This window comes from Orcinus orca, chromosome 10 (assembly GCF_937001465.1).
Source record: "Orcinus orca chromosome 10, mOrcOrc1.1, whole genome shotgun sequence".
NCBI lineage: Eukaryota > Metazoa > Chordata > Mammalia > Artiodactyla > Delphinidae > Orcinus > Orcinus orca.
In genome coordinates this window covers 3,901,905-3,925,084 of record NC_064568.1, presented here as the reverse complement: position 1 = coordinate 3,925,084, position 23,180 = coordinate 3,901,905, and the positions used below count along the sequence as shown (strand labels likewise).

At 49.4% G+C, this 23,180-nt stretch overlaps 1 protein-coding gene across 5 annotated transcripts in view; it reads right to left on the bottom strand.

Moving 5' to 3' along the window:
- FGD5 (FYVE, RhoGEF and PH domain containing 5) overlaps positions 1-23,180 on the bottom strand; it is a 123,046-nt gene that overhangs the window by 24,964 nt on the left and 74,902 nt on the right. For 4 of the 5 annotated variants that reach the window (XM_049716007.1, XM_004284315.3, XM_033414054.2 and 1 more), the window contains exons 6-10: positions 7,099-7,259; positions 6,685-6,841; positions 5,980-6,067; positions 4,272-4,322; positions 3,629-3,687 (exon numbers count right to left, since the gene is read on the bottom strand). In XM_049716007.1, coding sequence (XP_049571964.1) covers positions 3,629-3,687; positions 4,272-4,322; positions 5,980-6,067; positions 6,685-6,841; positions 7,099-7,259 — 516 coding nt within the window. The remainder of the gene's footprint in view (positions 1-3,628; positions 3,688-4,271; positions 4,323-5,979; positions 6,068-6,684; positions 6,842-7,098; positions 7,260-23,180) is intronic. The other variant, XM_049716005.1, reaches the window with a different exon arrangement.

Below are 23,180 nucleotides of genomic sequence, written 5' to 3'. Positions count from 1 at the left end.
AGTACGGACAGGGCAGGTGGGGGTGGAACTTTACATGGAGAAATCCGACAAACACAACCTTGGCCAGGTGATCACGGTCAACATCAACAGTCATACAACAGGTTGCCAGTATGTACCCTTCATATGCTATGATGAGAATAGTACTTTCTGTGATCTTCCGCCTAAACTACAAACCTAGTCTAATCATGAGAAAAACATCAGACAAATCCCAACAGAGGGCATCCTACACTATAACTGATTGGTATTCTTCAAAACTGTCAAAGTTATCAAAAACAAAGAAAGGCTGAGAAACTGTCACAGTCAAAGGAGCCTAAGGAAACATGACATCTAAAAGTGACGTGACAAATATCTAAAAATCTTATATGTTCTGGTATAATGTTTAAGTCATAATTCTAGCTATTACTTTAAAATGTATATCTCAGAAACAACTAAATTTCCTTGTCAATTGCATTATTACGAACTTTCATCAAATCTTTAACCGTGGTCATTTTTAAGTCTTTTGTCATTTACAGACAGTTCTGGGTATACTCTGATGCTTTTGCAAAAATGTTCCTATAAAAGGGTTTCATCTTCAAGGAATTCATGGAAAAGACTCTGACAAGTACAGGTTTCTGGTAACTGACCATACTGCTGAACTGGAAGAGTAAGCATTTTCAGAACTCTAATGGAAAACTGATGAATTCATAAAAGTGCTAACAAAAGATCAAGAATGAAAAAGAAATTAATTACATGGGACTGAGTGAACTGATGAGGATGATTATAATTTTTGTGACTTTCTGTTTGAATAAAAAAAAAATCCCACAAGGACTCAGAGGCAAAAAATATACAAATCAATTTTCACTGCAAAGTAAAGGAGCTCTTACAGTGGAGGATTACTGGACTGAATGTCAATATTATGACATAGTGTGAGTGTGTTTCATGTTCGGTAATTGCAATCATTGTTGCTTGCTTTTGTTGTGGTCACCCATTTACAATGCTTGGTGTCAGTTTATTTATCTCTTGTAAAATAAAATACAGTGTGTGTGTGTGTGTGTGTGTGTGTGTGTGTGTGAAAAAAAAACCAAAACAAACAAAAAAAATAAAAATAAAAGTGATGCGATATCCTGGATGACAACCTGGAGAAAGCAAATCTGAATGGACTATGGTCTTTAGTTAATAATACTACATCAATATTGGCTCTTTACTGTAACAAATGTACCACGCTAATATAAGATGTTCGTAACAGGGGAAACTGTGGCATGCGTGCGAACTTTCTGTATAATCTTCTCAATGTTTTCTATACATTTAAAACTGTTCCCGAAAAAGCTCTATTCAGAAAGCAGAATGGTGGTAGCCAGGGGCTGGGGAGAGGTGGGGATGGTGGTGTTTCACACTGTGTGTTGGATGGTATGTGGGTCCCATTTTGGATTGGCGGGGTGGTGGGATCTGGCTTTTCCTGGAAACCATACCTCCAGCTATGACCTTTGTAAGGAACTGTGGTAATGGTTTGATGTGAGCATAAACCCCAAACGAACGCTGCCTCCTCCAAGTAGCCTTCGCTGGTCCTCACAACCAATAAGTACTTTCCAGATTCTACTGAAGGCCATCTAGATTCATGGAAGACTTTGCAAAAAGGGGTTCTGGCACCATCAAACATATTTTAATAGGATCACTCTGGCTGCCAGATGGAGAATGGAATGGCAGAGCTGGGAGGTGATGAGGCCTGAGCTGGAGGGGGACCAGGGGGGAGGGAGAGGCAGAGCCCCAGTCCATCTTTCAGGAACACTCACAGCCACTGAGCTCTGCGTCGGGGTTGGGTTATCTGGACCTGCCCGTCCATGGCTCAGGCAGAGTCCTAGCCCGATCCCAGCAGGCGTGAGGTGGAGGCCACTAGTCCAGAGCAGGCCTGGTGCAGTGTCCACAGGCAGCTGGAGAGACAACAGCCAGCCTGCATCTTGGCGTAGCATCAAGCCTGGCCCTTGGAGAAAGCCAGGAGGGCGTTTGGCCGTGGGCTACTCCAGTTGCTCCTCCAGGCAGGGGCCATGTGCAGGAGCTCACCACAGGAGGGAAGACACAGCCCTTCCTGACCTAGATTGTCCCTTTTGGAAGCAGAGGCATATCCCTCCTAAAGGGAAGTGTAGGCAGCCCAGCCCATCTGCTGCTACGTCACGACAGGGCGCCGACTCCAAAGCACCTCTGTTTTTTGGCTACAGTGAGGGAAATCTCACTGTGTGTACAAAATGCCAAAATGCCAAAATGCCAAAGAGCAGGGAGCCCACGGACACCGGAGAGGGGGGTGCTGATGACAACAGCGTGTCTGACCCCCTGGATTTTGCACCCAGCTGTCTTCAGCCTCCACACTTGCACACGTCTCCACCAGCCACCTTGACTTCTCCCCTCAGACTCTTTTCCGACCGCACCTATGCTGTTCCCATCTTCCAGCCACGCTGGGTGACCCTCTGAACTCTGACATGTCTGGCACTTTCCCATCTCCATGCCTGTGCCCAGGCCAGGCCCTCTTCCTGGACCACCCTTGCTCCCTCTGCCTTCATGGCACACGCACATTCCTCCCTGTGTGGGCTCCTCCTGTATCATTGCTTCTCAGTGATCTCCCTGCTGGAGAGATGAATCCCTTCTCTGAACCTTGTAGCACTTTCTCTCTCTCCCTCACGATGTTTATCATGGTTCTTCATGTCCACGTATTTACTGCTCCACTAAGCTGTGATTTTCTCAAGGGCTGGGATTCACGTCTTAGCTCTGCATCTCCAGACCCCAATACAAGACGTGACATGCAGCAGGGGTCCAAGAGACGTTATTCCCTTTCCCCTATTTCTATCTGCTGATGACTGATTATATGGATGCTCTGCATACCTGCCACAGCAAAGCTGAGCAACAGCTCGGCATACACACCACCATCACTCCCACTTCTGCCTGTGGAAGACATCACTAACCGATCACTGAACTCTTTCCCACTGGCCTAGGACTCGGCCTCAGAATCGTTCTTAACACACAGCTCTAGCATATTTACTGCTTAGAGGAGCAGAAAATACATGGATACAAGTAACTGTGGTAACCACTGGAACAGAGTTGGGAGGTGGGATAAAACTGGCCATCCTGGACAGAAACGCAGTAAGCATCTGATCACCTCCCGAATGCAGAGTTATACACTGTCAGAACCAGGCGTGCTTTAGAGCTCACATGTTCTCGTGGATGAACGGCTCTCAAACTTTTGTGGGCCATTTATTTGGGGTGCTTGTTAAAAATGCCTATCTCTGGACCCTATCCCAGAAGTTCCAACTGGGAAGACGTAAGGCGTGCCTAGGAATCTATAGTTTACAGACCACTCCAGGTGCTAATGCAAATGTTCTCAGACTACAGTCTGGGCACTACTTATCAGGTCTGTGCAAGTCTGCAGCCTCCCTCACTATTCAAATAAATGGTGAACTGGAGACCCAGAGAGGGACACACAGTACCTGAGGTCACACAGCACATGTCAGCGCCAGAACCCATGGCTTGTTGCAAGATCCCATGAGATAAATGGTTGCCTGCGCCCCACACCAAGAAGTGGGGTATCACAAGGCAGACCTGTGCAGGGTGGAGGGGCTCCTGGAACCTGCAGCCAACGGACGCTGCCCAGGGCTGGACTTACCCCTTGCTCCATGCTGTCATTGGCGCGGTCTGTGACCTTGGAGATGAGGGTCAGCGAACCTACAGAAAGAAGCAGAGCCGAGGGCTGGGCCTCCTGGGGCGGGCCGGGCTAGCTGCCACCTCCTCGCCTCTCCCCACGCAGGACCCCTGCAGGGCCTTGTGTATGGGTGGCACCAATTCTTCCCATGGCTGGGTCAGGTCACTGGCCCAATCCCAGCTTGGCCACTACCACCTAAGTGACCTTGACAGTCACGTGACCACCCCATGCCTCAGTTTCCTTGGCTGTAACTAGAATATGTTAAAATAGGGACTGCCCCGGCAGGTCGCATGCAGGGACAGCCACACAGAACTGGGAGGAAACAGGGAGTCTGGGTGAGATTTTTAGACCTGGCACTACCTCCTATCACTGAATTCTGATCACCTCCTTCTCCTCCTCTGACTGGACGTCAGCCCATCCCAGGGAGTCCCCATGGTTGAGGTGAAGGGGAGTCACTTGGCAGCCCCGGAGGCCTCATGTCCCCTGCACACCCAGCTGGGGGGAGGGGGCTGTGTTGTGTGCCTGGGATCTGGTGTAGAGTCCAGAGTTGGGGAGAGGGACCAAAACAGGAATGTATCCCCTTCCTCTGGGTTCACACCGGACTTACCCTGTGTGTTATCGTACTCAGCCGAGTCCGGGCAAAGGTTATTTAAATAGTCTGCAGACAGAACAAGAGCCAGGAGTCAGTTTGCCCTGGGGAGGCCAGCCCCTCGTGTCCACAACAGGAGCCCCTCTGTCTCCAGAGACGGAATGAGACTTCCAGAAGAATGAGGTGCCCACCCTCTCTTCTGTTAGCCCATCACAAGAACACAATGGCACAAAACCGGGCCCCCAGAATCACCACCAGCATCACGCCCACCACCGCTAGTCATTCATTCACTCATTCCACAAATATCTATTCAGCACCTGCTGTGTGGCTGGCACTGTGCTATGCCAAAGAAGCACACAGTCGGCTGGGGGAGACAGATGTGGCCACCAACATGGTAGAGTGGGAATGTGTCAGACCCTTAACACATTTACACGCGTAAGGCTCGACACGGGCTGGTCTTGCTCCAGCTACCTCTCCATGCCTCTCGTTTAGTGGGGCAATGTAGGCATTCTTGCTACTTCTTGAACGTGCCAAGCTTGCTCAGACCCCAGGACCTTTGCACTTACTATTTCCACCACCTGGTACTCTCTTCTTCCAGATCTTCATATCGCTCATGTCCTCACTTCACTGATATCTCTGTTCAATGTTACCTCCTCAGACAGGTCTTCCCTGAGGGATGGATCTAATACAGCATCCCTGTTCCCCTGAATGTCCTTAATCTGCTTTATTTTTCTGTAAAGCTCTTATCACGGACATATTATACTTTTATTTCCTTATTTGTTTGTTCGAGTATAAGCTCCATAGCGTCACAGAGTTCGTTTAATTCACTTCTACCTTTCCAGCATCTAGCACAGAGCCTGGTACACAGTAGGTGATTAATAAATACTGGTTGAATTAGATGAAAAAATCCTCCATCTCCTGGCCCTAATGTCTTTTCTTACAGCCTGGTTGGTCCCTGGAGTTACATGCCTGTCTCTATGTGTGTAGTTCCATCTTCCCCACCAGAGCACCAGCTCCTGAGCCAGGGGTCTCTGTCCATTTAGAAGGCAGTTGCTCAGGACAGAGGTAAGAGTGTTTCTGGCAGGCAGAGGTAGGGGAGGGGATGACACTCCTGAGGGAAGTTTGTATAGAAGGAAGAAACAAGGACCTGGGGCAGAGCCCCAAGAATCACTGACATTTATGGGGCCGTGGAGAGTGGCCAGTAGAGATGGAGAGGGAGCGGTCAGAGGGGTCAGAGGGAGGCAGGGAGAGAGTATACCACAGAAGCTCCGGGAGGAAAGGGCTTCGAGAAGCAGGAAGTGGTCAGCGGCAAAGCCACAGAGAGGGCCAGCAGGTCCAAGGGGGAAAACATCCGCTGATTCAAGAGGGCTTTGGTGATAAGACAGCTTTAGGGAAATAAGACCCACTGAGCCAGGGAGGAAATGCAGCCCAGGGGAAGGTATGAGTTCCTGTGTGTTAGGACGGGAGAGGCTTAAGGGAGACGTAGCAGGTGGCCACTCGGGCAAGTTTCCACGTGGCAGCAGGGGATCCAAAGCTCAGCCGGAGGGAAGGTGGTGGCTGGGCCTGGCACCTCTGCAGGGGGTGACGGCATTCTTCCTCTCACCCCTTCCTGCTACAGTGGGAGGGGAAGTCTCATCGCATACCTTGCCAGGCCTCCCCCACCCCTCTGCAGGTGCTTCCCCTCCCCACACCAGCTCGGTACACCTTGACCTCCTGTGGGGCCCACCTGTGAGGAGCACTTGGTACTGGAACAGGCGCTGAACCACCCTCAGCAGCCGGTGCTTCACGTTCTGGCCACCTCCTTGCTGATTCTGCTGCTCCCAAGAGACAGGAGAACAAAACTCCATCAGAGACCCCTGCCTGAGGTCTCCGGGCTTACGGCATCCCACATGAGCCCATCCACACATGTTCCCTCCATGCCTTCTCCTGCCAGGCTGAGCATCTCCAAAATCAGGTTCCCCTCCTCCAGGGTGTCCTCCCAGATTAGCACCGCCCCACCCTGACAGTTCATTCTTTCAGGCTCACAGACTGTGCTACACTCAGTTATACATCGCTCCCAGACCCTGCTTTGCACCTAATGTTAGTGGTAGAACAAAGTCCCTGATTTTGCTGCCCAGTAACTGGATCCCCAGTTGGTGGTCATTTGTTGGGCACTCCAGTGGCTTAGGGCCCCAGCTTGCTTTGTGCTTCTCTCCTGGACAGAGAAACAGCTACAAAAACTCTCCCCATGGCTGGTGCTCATGGAGTTGTCATCAATGGCCCAATAGGGGATGTTCTGGGTTTCCCCTCCTGCTGGGTCACCCTCTCCACCCTACCCCCAGGGCTGCCCGTCTGCCCCACTAAGAAGCCCCACTGATTTGCATTAAGCCCTTCCATGCCCACCCCCACCCCTGCATCCTTAGAGCGGGTTCTTGGACTACCGACAACCCACCTCAAATTCTCGGACGGCAGCTGCTAGCCGGGGGGCATGGAGGCAATTCTCACCCAGCAGACTCAGGTACCTATCAAACTGCTGGATGTGAGCGGCATGGTGCTCAAACTCCCGCTCCCGGGCCAGGAAGACATCAGCCACCTTCTGCTGGCTCTCCCTGCAGCCAAGGAGGGGGCGGACAGGACAGCAAGAACTCAGTCTTGTGACCATACGGTGTTGGACGGTGAAGGTTGGCATTGCATCCCCGGTCGACTCTCCCACGGTTGTTTTACTTTGGGTGAACGACCTAACCCCTCCGTGTCTCAGCTTCCCCACCAGTCAAATGGAGACACCATTTCACATGGTGGGATTTTTACCCCACCTCCTGCATTCCCCAAGGCAACGAGGTGGGGACGGGGGTCCGGGGCCACTCACCAGTGTGACAGCCTCTCCTCCAGCTCCTCCAGGATCCCCTGGTGAAGGTCGCGGATGGGTGGGAGCTCACTCAGGCCACGTCGCAGCTCCTCCCTGGCCAACGTGTCCTTGCCCTCTTGGTCCATCTCATCCAAGGCCCCCATGACAGCTCCATGGAAATCCTGAAACCCCGAGAGGCCTGTTATGCATGAGTCGACTGGACTGAGCACAGTCCCCCAGGCAGCTCCTCCGCGGCTTTGGAGCCCTGGGTACATACTGATGGCACGGGACCTCACACCTGTGTCTCAGACCCTGTGAAATGGGGGTGACAACATGCACCTGGTGACCACAGGTAACTGATGCCCAAAGAGCCCCCCACAGCTCCCAGTATGGAGTAGGTTTAAAGCATGCTCATTCCTCCCCTTCCTTGTGGGACCTTGGGTGCATACTCTTCTTTTACAAGATGGGTAAGAAGTTGGGTAATTCCTTCTCTGAAGAAATATACAGCTCTTGCTTTACAATTATCCATCTCTGAAGAGGTTCATGGGCTGTTCTTTCAAAACAAAGTCTAGAGAAACTATAGGCATCTGCTCCCTGGTGTAAAAATGGTGAAGATGATGACTGTAAAAACATTCATGCGTAGTGCTAAGAAATCAGGAAGGGGTACAAAGCTGTCTTCCTACCCTAACACAGCTGTGTAAAAAATGAATAAAGGAAAAAGCTGAAAGGGAATGAAATGTAAACAGTTACAGTGTCAGGGGTATAGAATTAGGAATGATTATTTTCCCTTGTTGCCTCTGTTTTCTAAAATTTCTGTATCATGATTACATACTTTAACAATTAAAGTAAATTTAGGGAGTTCCCTGATGGCGCAGTGGATAAGACTCTGCGTTCCCAATGCAGGGGGCCTGGGTTCGATCCCTGGTCAGGGAACTAGATCCCACATGCATGCCGCAATTAAGAATTTGCATGCCACAACTAAGGAGCCCATGTGCTGCAACTAAGGAGGCTGTGAGCTGCAACTAAGAAGCCCGCCAGCCACAACTCAGGATGTCACATGTTACAACTAAGGAGCTGGTGAGCCACAACTAAGGAGCCCAAGAGCCGCAGTTAAGGAGCCTGCCTGCCACAACAAAGATGCAGTGTAACCAAATAAATATTTTTTAAAAATTAAATTTAATAAACATTAAGATTATAAAGAATGTATGACTTCTTTCTCACAACAAAAATGTCTGATCTTGGGTTTCCCTGGTGGCGCAGTGGTTGAGAGTCCGCCTGCTGATGCAGGGGACACGGGTTCGTGCCCCGGTCCAGGAAGATCCCACATGCCGCGGAGCGGCTGGGCCCGTGAGCCATGGCCGCTGAGCCTGCGCGTCGGGAGCCTGTGCTCCACAACGGGAGAGGCCACAACAGTGAGAGGCCCGCAAAAAAAAAAAAAACGTCTGATCTTCAAATACACATGCTCTTACATGAGGCCCAGCACTACGGTTTTAAATACATGGACTATCCTGAAACCACCTTGAATCCTGAAGCAATGCACATCAGGTGAATCTCAGCATCAGCAGCCATGGTCCGGCCCAAATCCAGAAGGTGACATCACCTTGTCAACATTCAGGAAGGACAACCACCCTGCCTCGTTCAACTGCCTCCCTGATGGGGAACTCATTATGGGCAAGACAGTTAATCCCATTGCTGAACAGTTTTTACTGTTAGAAAAGTTTCTTTACATAGAGATCTGAAAAGGGAAAGTGCCTGAGAGGCAGGGAGGTGGATGGGGCAGACGGAGGCAAAGGTGGAGAGGGAACGAAGAGAGCAAAGAGAGCAGAGGGAGGGGTGCTGATGGAGAGAGCGAGACAGAGAACGGGAGGGGCAGAGACCCGGGGAGACTCTCTGGCTGCCCCGGAACATCTGTAAAGAGGCCACTGTGCTCCAGGAAGGGCAGCAGATGTGGAGGTTGCAAAGGTCCCCACTTCCTCAACACCTCACCCCATCCTGCGTCCGGGAACGGCAGGGGGGACACGGGGAGGGCGGCCACCCTGGCTTGCACTCCCAAGGAGCGGGGATGAGTTGGTCCTGTCTGAGGCCGGCCCTAGCCAGCCCCAACACTCAGGTCGGAAACTGGGTGGAGAGAATGTGTGTCCTTAAGTGGAGGCCACACTCTTGAGCCATAATTAGAAACCGAATCGCATTGTACCTGAGCTACCAGAGCCTTTCCTGAAAGCAAGTTTAGGAGGATGGAGAAAGTATGAATGACAATGAGAGGGCAGCTAGGTGGGGACGGCAGCCAGCAGGTGGTGCTACTGAATTCTTATTTCTGCCCACAGCTGGCTCTGGGACACTTGGGGTCATCCTGAACCTGGAGGGGAGGTTTCTCTGTTGACCTTGACCTGGCATGGGAGGGCCCACCCACTCCTCCCTTCGGCATCTCTGTGTTCACTAGGACCCAGTCTCCAGCCCTGCAGGGTCTTCTCAGCTGTGGCATCCCACAGAAAGAGAGAAAACGTGCTTGATGAGGCTGATAACCCCTCCTGCCTGGCAGCTGGTGGACAGAGGACTTTAACACACCCCCTTATCGGCTCAGTGCCAGGTTCCAGCCCAGCTACCCCAGAAGCGATCACGGGCAAGCTGTCAGCCTATCTGAGCCTCAGTCTCCTCACCTGGAAAATGGGGATAACAGTACCACCAGGTATCTACAAAGTGAGGCTCCTGAGAGGCTCATCCTGATGTTTGAAACTGCTTTCTAAACTATAAAGCGCTATTCCTGCGGCAGCAATGGTTCAATTTTAGATATGACATCTCCAGAGCAGGGCCACATCTGTTGGTTTCCTCCCATGCTTCTGAAGTCCAGCAAAGCATGCGACACAGAGGTGTTTTATAATACTTGCTGATGGATGCACTGCAGCGCCCTTATTTACCAGAAAAGGAGAATGAGTCACGGGGGAGCCAAGACCCGAATAGGGTCACCCTGATACGCAGACCACAGTACACAGAAGGGGGTGGAGAGGGAGAGGGAGTGGGAACACGAAGGACAAGCAAAGACAAGGCTGATGGCTGCATTTGCATCACACTCCAGGGAGCTTAAATATTAATGGCTTTGCAAGCTGGCTTCTCATCTGTAATTAATTCTCACTCAATTGACTCAGTCCCAATGGGCAGGACGGCCACCAACAGCATGACTCATTCCTTGAACTAGAGCACAATCGGAACCGTACAGACATCCTTTCTGCAAACTCGCATCGGCTGGAAGCGTGAGGGCCCGCCGCCCCATCCATTGCTCCCTGAACGGTTTCTGCCATCACCGCACCTGGGGGCCTGGCAGCCACCACAGAGGGAGGAAAGGGGTAGAAGATCCGTGGTCCTCATCTCCTTATCACTCAACAAATATCCTGAGCGCCTGCTCTGCCCCAAGCCCTGAGGGGACAGTGGGAACAGGAGAGACGCTGTTCTGCCGTCAAAGAGTTTGCAATCTAGGGGAAAAGCAGTGAGCAAAACGATGACGTCAACACAGGGGTGTAACTGCTGTGACGGGAAAAACACAGGGGCTGTGCAGACCACGGGAAGGAGACCCGGCTTAGCACCAGGGAGGCAACGCCCACACTGAGACAAGAGGGGGAGTGTTCCAGGTGTGGGGACAGCACATGCAAAGGCCCTGAGGTGGAGGAGGAACCGAGTTGGGTGTGGTTTGCGTGCCGTGGTGTGTGCACGCATGCCGCATGCAGGATTGGAGCATGATGAAGCTGGAGGGTCAGACAGGACCCACCCCACAGGGCCCTGCAGCAGGCTTAAGGGACTTGGGTTTCATCCTGGGGTGGTGGGGAATCACTGAAGGTGCTAAGCAGGGGAGCAAAGTGACCAGGTTATCTGTCTTTAAAAGTTCACTTTGTTGGGAGAACAAACTGGAGATGGCTGGAGTGGGAGACCAGTGAGAAGGCCGTTCCAGTCGTCCAGAACAGGGGAGAGGCCAGGACCCAATGGTGCCATTGTGGGAGAGAGTGCACGGACCAGAGTCGGTAAGGAGTACGAAGTGACTGGACCCCATGCCTGCAGGGTCCAGCCCAACCCCCTGGGGCACCGGAGGCCTTCCTGACTCGGTCTACCCTCTCACATACACGCCTCCCCCGCTCTGTGTGGAGTTCCTGTCCCAACCCTCGAGGGCTCTAGAGAACGAGGACGAGTCCTTGTCTATCTAGACGGTTGCCTCCATGTGACCTGGGGCAAGTCACTCCATCACCATGGACCTCAATCTCCCCCTCTGCTAAATGCGGACACACGTACCTCTGCACAGGGTTTGTGCAGACCTCCTTCTGTCATGTTTTAGGAAGATTCGTTTCTGGGCCTTGCTTCTCCCCTAGACTGAGTGGTACTTATCTCTGTGCCCTGAGCACCCAGCCCAGGGCAGGTGCTCAACAAACAGCAACGCTGATGGTTACCGAACGCTTGCATTATTATTATTTCTATTTTACCAATAAGGGAATTAGGCCCAGAAGGATTAAGTAACTCTCCCAAGGCCACCAGATGGTGAGATTTGAGCCCACGTCAGCCTGACTCCAGAACCCTGGCTCTTCCAGCTGCTTCACGCCAATTCCTCCTCTTATGACTGGCCCAGACAGGTAAGTGACTTGCTCAGGTCAAGGAGGGAGACTGGAGCCCAGATCTCCAGAATCCTGGCCAGGGCTCTGCCCAACCTCAGAGACCCTGGGGCAGCCTGGGAGAGAGGCAAGGACGGCCTATGCCTCTGGAGCCCAGACGAGTCTCCTGGGAGCTCACGGGGTTCCCAGGACCCTGCTCTGGACATGCCTGCAGTGGATGCAGGGACCTCACATTCAGGGGCCTGGTCCTCTGGCTCCTTTCCCCTTCTCCAAACCACTCATTGCATTTTCTGGGTGACATGGCATCTCCATTCTCTGGGCTAAACAGTTAGTGGGTGGCCAGAATGTCCTGCTCCTTGCAAGTGGTCAAACCACTGATGGTGCTGCCAGAAGTCAAGTGGACGCACTGGAATCCCATGAGTCCAAACGTACACCAACATCAACCTTGACCCACCTACGTTATAACTGCGCCCTGGCAGAAGCCGTGAGCTGTCCAGGGCACATGACTTCATTTGACCTGGCCAATCACCGGAGGATACTTTGGAACCCTGAATATGTTTCTGTGGGGCACGCAAAGACTTTTTAAACCGTATACAAAAAGTACTAACCATACAGAAAAAAACTGTTAAATTGGACTTCACGTTAGAAGATGAATATGGAAAAATGGAATTTGGTTGTTCTGTGTACTACTCCTAATCTTGTTACTTTTCTATAAATTTTACTTTTCATTTCATTTTATTTTTTGCCATACCACAAGGCATGCGGAATCTTAGTTCCCCAACCAGGGATCGGACCTGTGCCCCTTGCAGTGGAAAGACACAGAACCTTAATCACTGGATCGCCAGGGAAGTCCCTTGAATTATTTTAAAATAAAAGGCTAAGAATAATTTTAAAAGTAAATAAGATGAGAAAGAACAAAATGCTTAGGAATAAATTTAACAAAAGAGGCATAGAACATGTACTCTGAAAACAACAAAACATCACTGAAACTAAAGAAGACCTAAGTAAATGGAAAGTGTCGCATGTTCACAACTTAATATTGTTAACAGGTCAGCACTCCCGAGTTGAAAGACAGATTCACATCAACCCCTATCAAGACCCAAGTTGCCTTTTTTACAGAAATTGACAAGCTGCCCTAAAATTCATATGGAGATGCAATAGCCCAAACAACCTTAAAAAAAGAACAAAGTTGGAAGACTCACACTTCCTGATTTCAAAACTTCCTATGTGGCTATAAGAATCAAGACTGTGTGGTAATGATGGAGGGACAGACATTTATATTAATGGAATAGAAATAAACCCTCACATTTACGGTCAACTGATTTTTGACAAGGGTGCCAAGAAAATTCAATGGAAGAATAATCTTTTCAACAAATGGTGCTGAGATATTTGAATATCCATATGCAAAAGAATGAATTTGGATTCCTTCTTTAGATCATACACAAAAATTAACTTAAAATCAAAGATTAAAGGTAAGAGCTAATACTATACGGGACTTCCCTGGAGGTCCAGCTGTTAAGACTTCACCTTCCAGTACAAGGTGGGTGGGTTCGATCCCTGGTCGGGGAGCTAAGATCCCACATGCCTTGTGGCCAAAAAACATAAAACAAGCAGTACTGTAACAAATTCAATAAAGACTTTAAAAATGGTCCACATCAAAAAAATCTTTTAAAAAAAGAGATAATACTATAAAACTCTTTAAAAAATGAGAGTAAATCTTTGTGATTTGGGGCTAGGCAAAACTTTCTTACCTATGACACCAAAAGCACAAGCAAGGAAAGAAAAAAATAGATCAATTAGAGTTCATCAAAATTTAAAACTTTTATGCTTCAAAGGATACTATCAAGAGAGTGAAAAGACCACCTACAGAACAGGAGGATATATTTGCAAATCATGTATCTGATAAGGGACTTGTATACAGAATTACAATAAAAAGACAACCTATTGAAAGATGGGCAAAGGATTTGAAAAGACATTTCTCCGAACAATATATACAAATGACCAAGAAGCACATGAAAGGATGCCTAACATATTAGTCGTCAGGGAAATGCAAAATCAAAGCCACAATGAGATACCATTTTGCACCCACCAGGATGGTTATAATTAAAAAGACATATAACAACAAGTGCTGCAAGGAAGTGGAGAAATTGGAAACATCATACTACAATGGTGGGAATGTAAAATGGTGCAGCTAACTTTGAAAAACAGTCTAGGAGTTCCTCAAAAGGTTAAAGAAAGGTTACCATATGGTCCAGCATACACTCCAAAGTATATACACTCCGAAGTATATACCCAAGAGAATGGAAAACGTGTTCATGCAGGAGTTTGCACATGGATGTTCACAGCAGCATTTTCATAACAGTTAAAAAGTGGAAAGAACCCAAATGTCCATCAACTGACGAACGGATAAACAAAAATATGGTATATCCACTCAATGAAATTTTACTTAGCCATGAAAAGGAATGAGTCAATGACACACACTACAACATGGATGAACCTTGAAAACATTAAGGTAGATGACAGAAGCCAGTGTCAAAAGACCAAAAATTGTATGATTCCGTCTATATAAGATGTCCAGAATAGGCAAATCTATAGAGAAAGAACTGCACTGGTGGGTGCCTAGGGCTGAGGGGGGTGATAACTCAGGGGTATGGAGTTTCTTTGGGGTGATGAGAATGTGCTAAAATTGACTGTGGTGATGACTGTATAACTCTGAATATATTAAAAAGTATTGAATTTTATGCTTTAAACAGATGAATTATATGGTTATGAGATTTATATCTGAATTAAGCTGTTGAAAAAACTGAATAGGGAAGCCACAGATTGGGAGACTATTCACAGTACACATATCTGAAAATGGACTCGTGTCCAGGATACTTAAATAGCTCCTACAAATCAAAAAGAAAAAGACAGACAACTCAATTAAAAAATAAGCCTAGGACATTTTTCAAAAGAGGATTTCCAAATGGCTAGTAAACAGAGGAAAGATACTCAATTTCATTAATCATCAGGGAAATGCAAATTGAAATCGCATGAGAAACCACTACATGATCAGCAGAATGGCCATGAGTGAAAGGACTGACAGTGTGGGTATGCCGGCCAGTGCGTGGAGAAAGCGCTAGTCCTACACATCGGGAGTCGGGGTATACATTGCTTCGACCATGCTGTAAACCTATTTGGCAGCTTCTAATAAAGCCAAATCTATGCTCACCCTATGACCCGACAGTTCTACTCCTAGGTAAATATTGAGGAGAAATGAGTTCCCTAGAACATTCATAGCAGCTTCGTAATAGCCTCAACTAGAAACAACCCAAACGATCTTTAACAGGAGGATAGATAGACCAACCGTGGGAGATCCATACGAAAGAACACTGATAAACGGAAAACTGGTATGTATCTCACATTACATTGAGCTAAAAAAAGCCAGAGACAAAAGGAATACATAATTCATGATTCCATTCAGATGAGGTTCAGGAACAGGTTAAACCAACTGAATGTGATGGAAGGTAAAATCGTGGTACCCTCTGGGGGGATGACGTCGACTAGGGCAGGGCACAAGGTACCTTCTGGGATGATGGGGATGGTCTACCTGGGTGGTGGTTACAAGTGTGCACACAGGCATGTATTAAAAATTTGACCCCCACCCTTGAGATGTGTGCACTTACCTGTAGGTAAGTTACAAGACATTTTTTAAAAAAGCAAAACAGTTCTCTGAGGTCCCTGGGGGAGTGAGGACACGCAAGAGCTCCCCACTGCTTTCACGCTCCTCCAAACCCCTCGCGGCCTCTCCTGCCCTCACAGCCAAGTTAGTCTGCTTGGCCGGTCGCTGACGGCCCTTCAGGAGCTGGCCGCACTGGTCTCTGCAGCTGACGCTCATTCCTTTACACCAGTGGGGCTCCAAGCAGAGTGTGCATCCAAATCTCCCGCCCGGCTTATTCAAACCCAGCTTGCTGGACCCCAGCCCCAGAGTTTCCATTCAGCAGGTCGGGCGAGGGGTTGGATAATTTAACATTTCTTCCACGTTCCCTGATGTCGCTGCTGCTGCTGCTGGTCCTGGGGCCACACTTTGAGAACTGCTGCTTTATAAGAATCCTCTTTCCCAGCCTCTGTGTGTTTGTTCTGTGCCTCCAGCATCTGATCCATATCTTGCTCATCTTTCTTTCTTTCTTTAATAGACCTTCATTGGAGTATAATTCCTTCACAATACTGTGTTAGTTTCGGTTATACAAAGCTGCTTTCAAACGCCACCTCCATCATGAGGCCTTCCTGGGTTACTTCAGCAATCAGTCTAAGGGACTCTCAAGTGTCCTAGGGCCTCCAGAAATCTGGGGTCACAGCCTGAAGGGAGCCACCCCGATCTCAGAATGTCTCTGAAGTCTCATATTTTAGCTTAAAAATGAATGCATATTTTACATTATTCTCCAAAATATACCCAATTTAATTAATTTAAAATTTCACAACTAGAGCAAAGCGGAGGCTCTTAATAAATGTGCCGTGTTTATCCCGTGGCCTCAACTATGCCCCAGGCACCTACTGCATACCTGGGGCAGTGTAACCTGTATCCCAGCCTGAAAAGTAATGGCTTTACAAGGTTTTGCATCGTCAGGCTATTTACCTGCTCCGCATGTTTCTATTATCTTCCCTCCAATTAAGCAGAGAGCAGGACTGTGTCTACCCACTTTTGTTTCACCCTTGGATTGACCCGGCTTTGTTCACAACTGTGCTGAACAAAGCAACATGTTTGCTACTTTCTCACTAGGTTCTCCATTTCAGGTGCAAATTGCAATCACCTGGGGAGCGTTTCCACTGGTTTCCATGACCAGGCTGCACTCCAGACCAATTAAACACAAATCTCTGAGGGTGGAACCCAAGCATCCATAGTTTTTTAAAGCCGAGGGGCCTGTGCGGAGGGAACTTGCAAGATCACCCATCTGTGTGTCTCAAATGTTAGTACTGCCTGGAGGGTTCTGAAAACACAGATGGCCAGGCCCCACCCCCAGAGTTCCTGACTTAGCAGATCTGAGGTTCTGAGGTGGGATCTAAGACTATGCATCTCCCACAAGTTCCCGGGTGATGCTGATGCTGCTGTTTCGGGGACCACACTTTGAGAACCACTGATGTAGATGAGTCTTTCTCACACTGTACTCCGTGGAGACCCAGGGCCAAGGAAGGTGGAGTCAGAGCCGACTTTGGCCTCCACCTGCCTCTGAACAAAAGTGCCTCCACTTTCATCCACTCTTCATACTGGCATTCTGAGTAAAATTCCTTTGAAAACAAGCTTCCATGGCTAAAAATGTCTGAGTCCCATCAGCCATCTCAGGGTGAGGCATCAAGGAGAAAGAGACTTTCCAAGGTCACACAGCAGTTTCTTTTCCTGAACTGAATGAAATACAGAGGGAAGAGCCACACGCCTAGCACAGGAAACTCCTCTACTGAGATGCCCCCAACAGCCACCAAATTCGTACCTCCCAAAATGGGGAGCTCACCAACCCCCCCCGGCACTTCAGGGGGAAAGCGAGCACATTTTCTCACACGCAACTAAAATCTGTTTCTCCCAAAGATCAATGTGCTCTCTGCCAGCTAGGACTGAGAAACAGAACCCCCCCAACCCCCGCCAACTTGATTAAAAAGTATTTCTTAGTGGGCAGGGGCTGCAAAAATAAGTAAGAGACAACCTCGTTCCTGCCCCTGAAAAACAGAAAATCTTCCTGGCTATACATCAACTTCCCCAGCATGAGGCCGTCTGGGGGCTTAGTCTGGGTTAAACTTGTGGTCCTCCAGCATCGCCCCCTCCCACCAAACCCACCAGACCAACCTTCCCTACAACTCCCTCACTACATCTGCCCTGCTCGAGTCCTCAGGGCTCCCCAATTCCTATGTCTCCTTTTTGAAACACGACACATCCTGGCATTCAGGCTCTGCCTGAAGACCAGCTCTCCAGACTCTTCCTGTACACCCTACACTCCCCAAGCCCTCCCATCTGTGCACTTGTTTCTGTGGCTCCTACCTGCCAGAAGGCCTGTTTCTACTTCCTGTCCATCCATGTCCATCGCAACACCTCCTCTTCCAGGAAGCCTTCCTTGACTTCATTCCTCCCGCTCACACTGACTCCTCCCTCCTCGGGCTCCTTGCCACCTCACTGGACTGTTCCACATTTATTTGTCTCCTCCCCCTTCTCAGGGCTCTGGAGTCAAACAGCCCTGGCTCCACTTCTCACTGGCTGTGTGACTTTGGGTCAGTCACTCACCTTCTCTGGGACTCAGTTCTGGATCCATCCAACCACGTGAGAAATATTTACTGAGCACAAACTATATGCAACTAAATGAGCTAATGTATGTAAATTGCTAAGCACACATAGGAGCTCAACAAATGCTCCATGGCTGGGTGAGAAAAGAGGGGACTAGGGGGGCCAAACTGACAGCACACCAATTTAGGTAAATAAACTCAGAAAGTCGCCGAAAAGTCCCTCTAGATCCTCTGTTTGCCCCAGTCATGTCAGCACCGAGGCCGCAGCCAAATTAAACTCCTATGTGCTGATAAGGAAGGGCTTCTGAATGACTCTCCTCTTTCTCCGAGCAGTCTGAGAAGTCGGGCTGTGTCCTGGGGTGCTCCTTACGCCCCTGACACCCTTTCCAGCAGTTACCACCGCTGAGAAAAGCAGGCAGTGCTGTCAGTGGGAGGGGCACAGGGAGGATCCATGAGCCTCTCCCTGCCCTTCTGTACCGTGTCTGCCTAATACCCCTCTCCCAAAGTCCTTTCGCCCCTTCATAAAAGCCTGCCAGTCGGCAGGCTCCCCCCCTCCAGGGCACCTCCCTCCTCCCAGGGTCCCTGAGAGCCCTCTCCTGACACTGCACCCTCTCTTGGGGAAATCTGAGCCTCTCCTGGAGCTTCAGTTAACTTCTCTACACTTGACCGCTTCTGGTGCACATCCCGCACCCAGCTGACCACTAGCACGTCCTTCCCCAAGACCCCCTCCCTCGACTTAACCCATCATCTGCCCCCAAGCCTAGCCTGACCCCCTCCAGCACTTGCTGTCTTAGTGAGTCAGCAAGTCAGCAAGCCAGAAATCTGGGGTCAGCCTGGAGCCTGCCCTCCCCCTCCCACACTCGACGGCCCATCAGTCCCAGGCACACAGTCCTCAAATCTGCCTGCAGCACCGCAGCCCACTCTCACTCTTGCTAGAATCACCCAACGGCCTCCCACGGACCTTCAGCGGATCAAACCCAAACCCCAAGCATGCCTCGCGGGCTCTCCGGGCTCTGCCCCGGCTGTGCTGGCCTCAGCGCTCACCGCTCTCTTACTCACAACGCTACAGCCAGGCTGAACTTCTTTCCGTTCCCAATCACACCCTTCTCCAGCTGGCCTCTGGGCCTTTGTACATGCTGATCCCTTTGCCAGGTGCAAGCCTTCCTCACTGCTCCCCACCCAGCTAACTCATCCCCATCCTTCACGTCTCAGCTTAGACACGTCTCCTCTGGGAATCCTTCTTGGACCCCCCAGAGGCCTGGGGCGGGTACCTCCCCTGAGCCCCTGCAGCCTTTGGGTGCCCCCCACCACTGTATTAATATTGTTTCCTTCATGCCCACTTCCCTCCTGGACTGTCAGTTCCTGGAGGGCAGGGCCCTCCCTCTTGTCATTCCTCCATAAGTCCCCCGTACCCACCCCACAGGAGGTTGCTCAGGAAATAATTTTGATTGAAGAAATGGTAAGACTGTTGGAAGAACTGACCCCGCCATCATTTATTCATCAGGCATTTACTGAGCACCGACAGCATCCCAGGCATCACAAACCACTGGGGATGAGATCTGACAAGAGCTTTGCCCTCAAGCAGCTCCAAGTCTAGTGAGAGAGGCAGACAATAAGCAAGCACCTAAAAGCCCTGAAATGCACGAAGCGAAGCAGACAGAACTGAAGGGAGACATGGAGGACGCAACACCCACAGGTGGAGACTTCAACATCCCACTCTCCGGGACGGACGGAAGACGAGACAGAGAATCACAGGGTGCAGCAGACTTGAAGAGCGCTACCATCACCCTGACCTCAGTGACATCTACAGAACACCCCCACACACATCCTTTTCAAGTACACACGGAACATTCTCCAGGATATACTATATGTCAGGCCATAAAACAAGTCTCAATAAATTTAAAAGGGCTGAAACCACACAAAGCACATTCTCCAACCACAACGGAATTAGAAATCAGAAGCAGAAGGAAACGGGGGAAATTCACAAATATGTGGACACTAAATAATTTTAAATAACCCATGGGTCAAAGAAGAAAGCACAAAGGGAATTAGAAAGTATGTGAAAGTGAATGAAAATAAAAACACAACATAACAAGTAAACAAACAGATAAATTCGATCATTTCAGATAGTAAAAGGTGCAGTAAAGAAAAGAAAATGAAGCAGGAGGGAGCACAGAAGACAGGAGAGCTGCGGTTCCTTGCCCTCTCTGCATCCCCACCCTTGTCACGGCCTCATCGCAGGGGAGAGCACATCCCCGTCCCTTGCCTCTGGGCCTGGCCATGACACTTGCTCTGTCCAAAGCCACGTGGGAAAAAGCGACAATGCGCCAGTTGTGAGCGTGAATTTTAGGAGCCCTCTGGTGTTTCTACTTGCTCTCCTACCATCACTCTGGGAATAGCCTCCCCCGAGGAACCTGCTGTACCTTCAGACTGGGCCCCAGAATAAACACACAAGAAATACAGCTGCTGACTTGAACCCAACTTTGACCAAATGACTCCCAGTTGACCCAGTTTCCCTTGCAACTAGGAGTGCCAAATGAGATGAAAGCAGAAGTTGTCCAGCGAGGCTTTCAGGAAATTGGTCTCAAGTAGACTAACTCTGCCAGGAGCATAACCTTTTGATTCCCCCCATTTCCTTCTTCCTGCCTGGGACATAGATGTGATGGCTAGAATACAGCAGCCATCCTGTATTCATGATACTCCTCCCACTGAATGGTGAAGACTATGTTCCCTCCCCTTGAGCGAAGGTGGACTTTTGTGACTGTCTCAACTAACAGAGTGTGGTAGTAGTGGTGCTACTTTTATGACCTGGCTTTGTCCAAGGCTACATCATAGAAATGTCACATACTTCCTCCTGGCTCCCTCTTGGGACACTCATTCTAGGAATCTAACCACCATGCTGTGAGGAAGCCAAAACCTGCCCAGGCAGAGAGACTACCAGTAAGTGTTCTGGCCGCCAGCCCAGCTGGGGTCCCAGACAACACCCAGCACCGAGCAGCAGCTGCTGGTGTGAAGGCACCTCTGGTTGATTCCAGCCCCTGGTCATCAAGTCACTCCTTGATTTTAGTCTTCTCCAGACATCATGGAGGACAGACACACTCTCCCCACCTTGCCCTGTCCAAATTCCTGGCCCGGAAAATCTGTGAACATCATAACATGGTTGTTTTATGCCACTAAGTTTTGGGCACCACCTTTGAGAAGGTGACACTTGAACTGAGACCAGAATGAGAAGGAAGAACTTGGCTGTGAGAAGAGCAGGGGCAGGACATGCCAGTGGAGGAAAGGACAAGTGCAAAACCCATGCAATGTGACTGCGTTTGTAGCACCTGAAGGACAACAAGAAGGCCAGTGAGGCTGGGGTGCAGGAAGGAGAAAGTGGTCAGAGGAAAGGGCGCAGACGTGGATGAGGATCAGATCGCACAGGGCCTCTTGGGTGAGGAACCTCCTCCTGGGGTCTCAGATGGTGACAGCTTCCACAGTCACCTCTCCCAGTCAGCAGACTGGCTTATGCACAGGCCTACAATGCTTCGGCCCAAAGGAGGGACCCATGGTAGGAATTTTCTGCAACTGCTAGTGACACGGAGCAGGACCCTATGGTCCTTGCCCACCCCCTACCCCACGTCCTCAGTCTGCCTTTTGTCTGTGGAAAAATTTTGGCCAAAGAATAAGTTTAATGAGAGAAATGAGAAAATGCAGAAACAAATGAAAACAGTCAAAGGAGACCGAATAATAATAGTTTAGTCATTAAACATAGTCAAGGACCTTTAGTTCCTTTAGTTCCTTAAGGGCTATAGATAATATCCTGAGCCATATCCTGTGAGCTGTCTTATAGACACTAAAATGCCCACCAGGTGGAAGAAGTGAACTACATCATGACCAGGCTGTAGCCATGACATAAGCTGCCACAATTCCAAAAACTGGCCTCAAAGAGATGGAAACAAACCGAACCTGGAACTGAAGATTAACTGTACCTAATACAATCAAGATGCTGCTGGTCAGACCACTGAAGACCAATTTCAAGATGACTGTCAGAGCTGACTGTGCTGTTTCTGCGTATAGCCCCCTCCCTGTGTCTATAAAAGCTCTTGCCCCCGACTGTCAGTGGTGGGGAGTCGGCCTTTGGATAGGCGTCCGCACTGTGCCACTGCCCACCCCAGTTGCCAGCATCCAAAATAAAGCAAACTTTCCACCAACGCGGCCTCTTTACTGGCTTTTGAGTGGCGAGCAGCCAGACCACACTTTTGGTTACACTAGGAGAGGGATTTGTTTTAGATGACAAAACAAGAGAATTAAAGGTGTCTAGGGGCCACACCAGTTTAAAATCTCCAATGACTCATTATATGCAAGGAAAAGCAGGAGGCTTCTAGCTTGGCATTTTAGGTACATCTCAGTTTGGTCCTAACCTTGGTTTTGGACCCATCACTTGACCCACTTGGAAACCTGCCTTTCCAAACGTATCCACGTTCTAACAACGTGTGATGGTGCCCTGTTCTCCACACATATCATGTTCCTTTAGGCCTGTGAGTGTTCTTATGCTGACGACCTGCCCTCCTCTACCACCTTGGCCTGGTGGCTCCCTCAAAGTCCATGTCAGTGGCACCTCTTCTGCCAACTTTCCTGGATACCCCAAAGGGGAATAAGCCTCTCTGCCCCCCATGCTCGTGCAGACTTTTGCACAAATTATACTTACCACAGAGTAGCACAACTGTTCACATATATAGTTCTCCTCCCCACCTCCAACCTTTCCCTCAACAGAAAAAGGAGACCTACTCAAGGGCAGGTTGGGGGCCTTTTCCCTCTTTGGGGATCCAAGGCCTATCTCAGTGTCTACGGTGTTGTAAACATCCTGTGATGTTCTGTCCAGAAGGAACGGGTAAGTCAGATAGATAGATGGATGGATGGATGAACGGATGAACGGACAAATGGATGAATGGGTGGACAGGGAGTTTGATGAATGACTGGCTGGCTGGATGGGTGGATGGACATATCATTAGGTGCATGGACAGATGGAAGGACAGATGAGTGGGTGAAAGCCTGGCTAGATGAGTGGATGAGAGATTGATCATATACACACAGGTGGGCAGGTGGATGAATACATTTATGACTGGGTTCAAGGAAGGATAGAGCAAGTCTTTAAACCAGAAGTCAGCAAAATTTCCTGTAAAGACATGATAAGTATTTCAGGCTTTGTGACCCACATATGGTCTCAGTCATATACTCTTCTTTGCCTTTTTTTCCACAAGTGTTTAAAATATGTAAAATCCATTC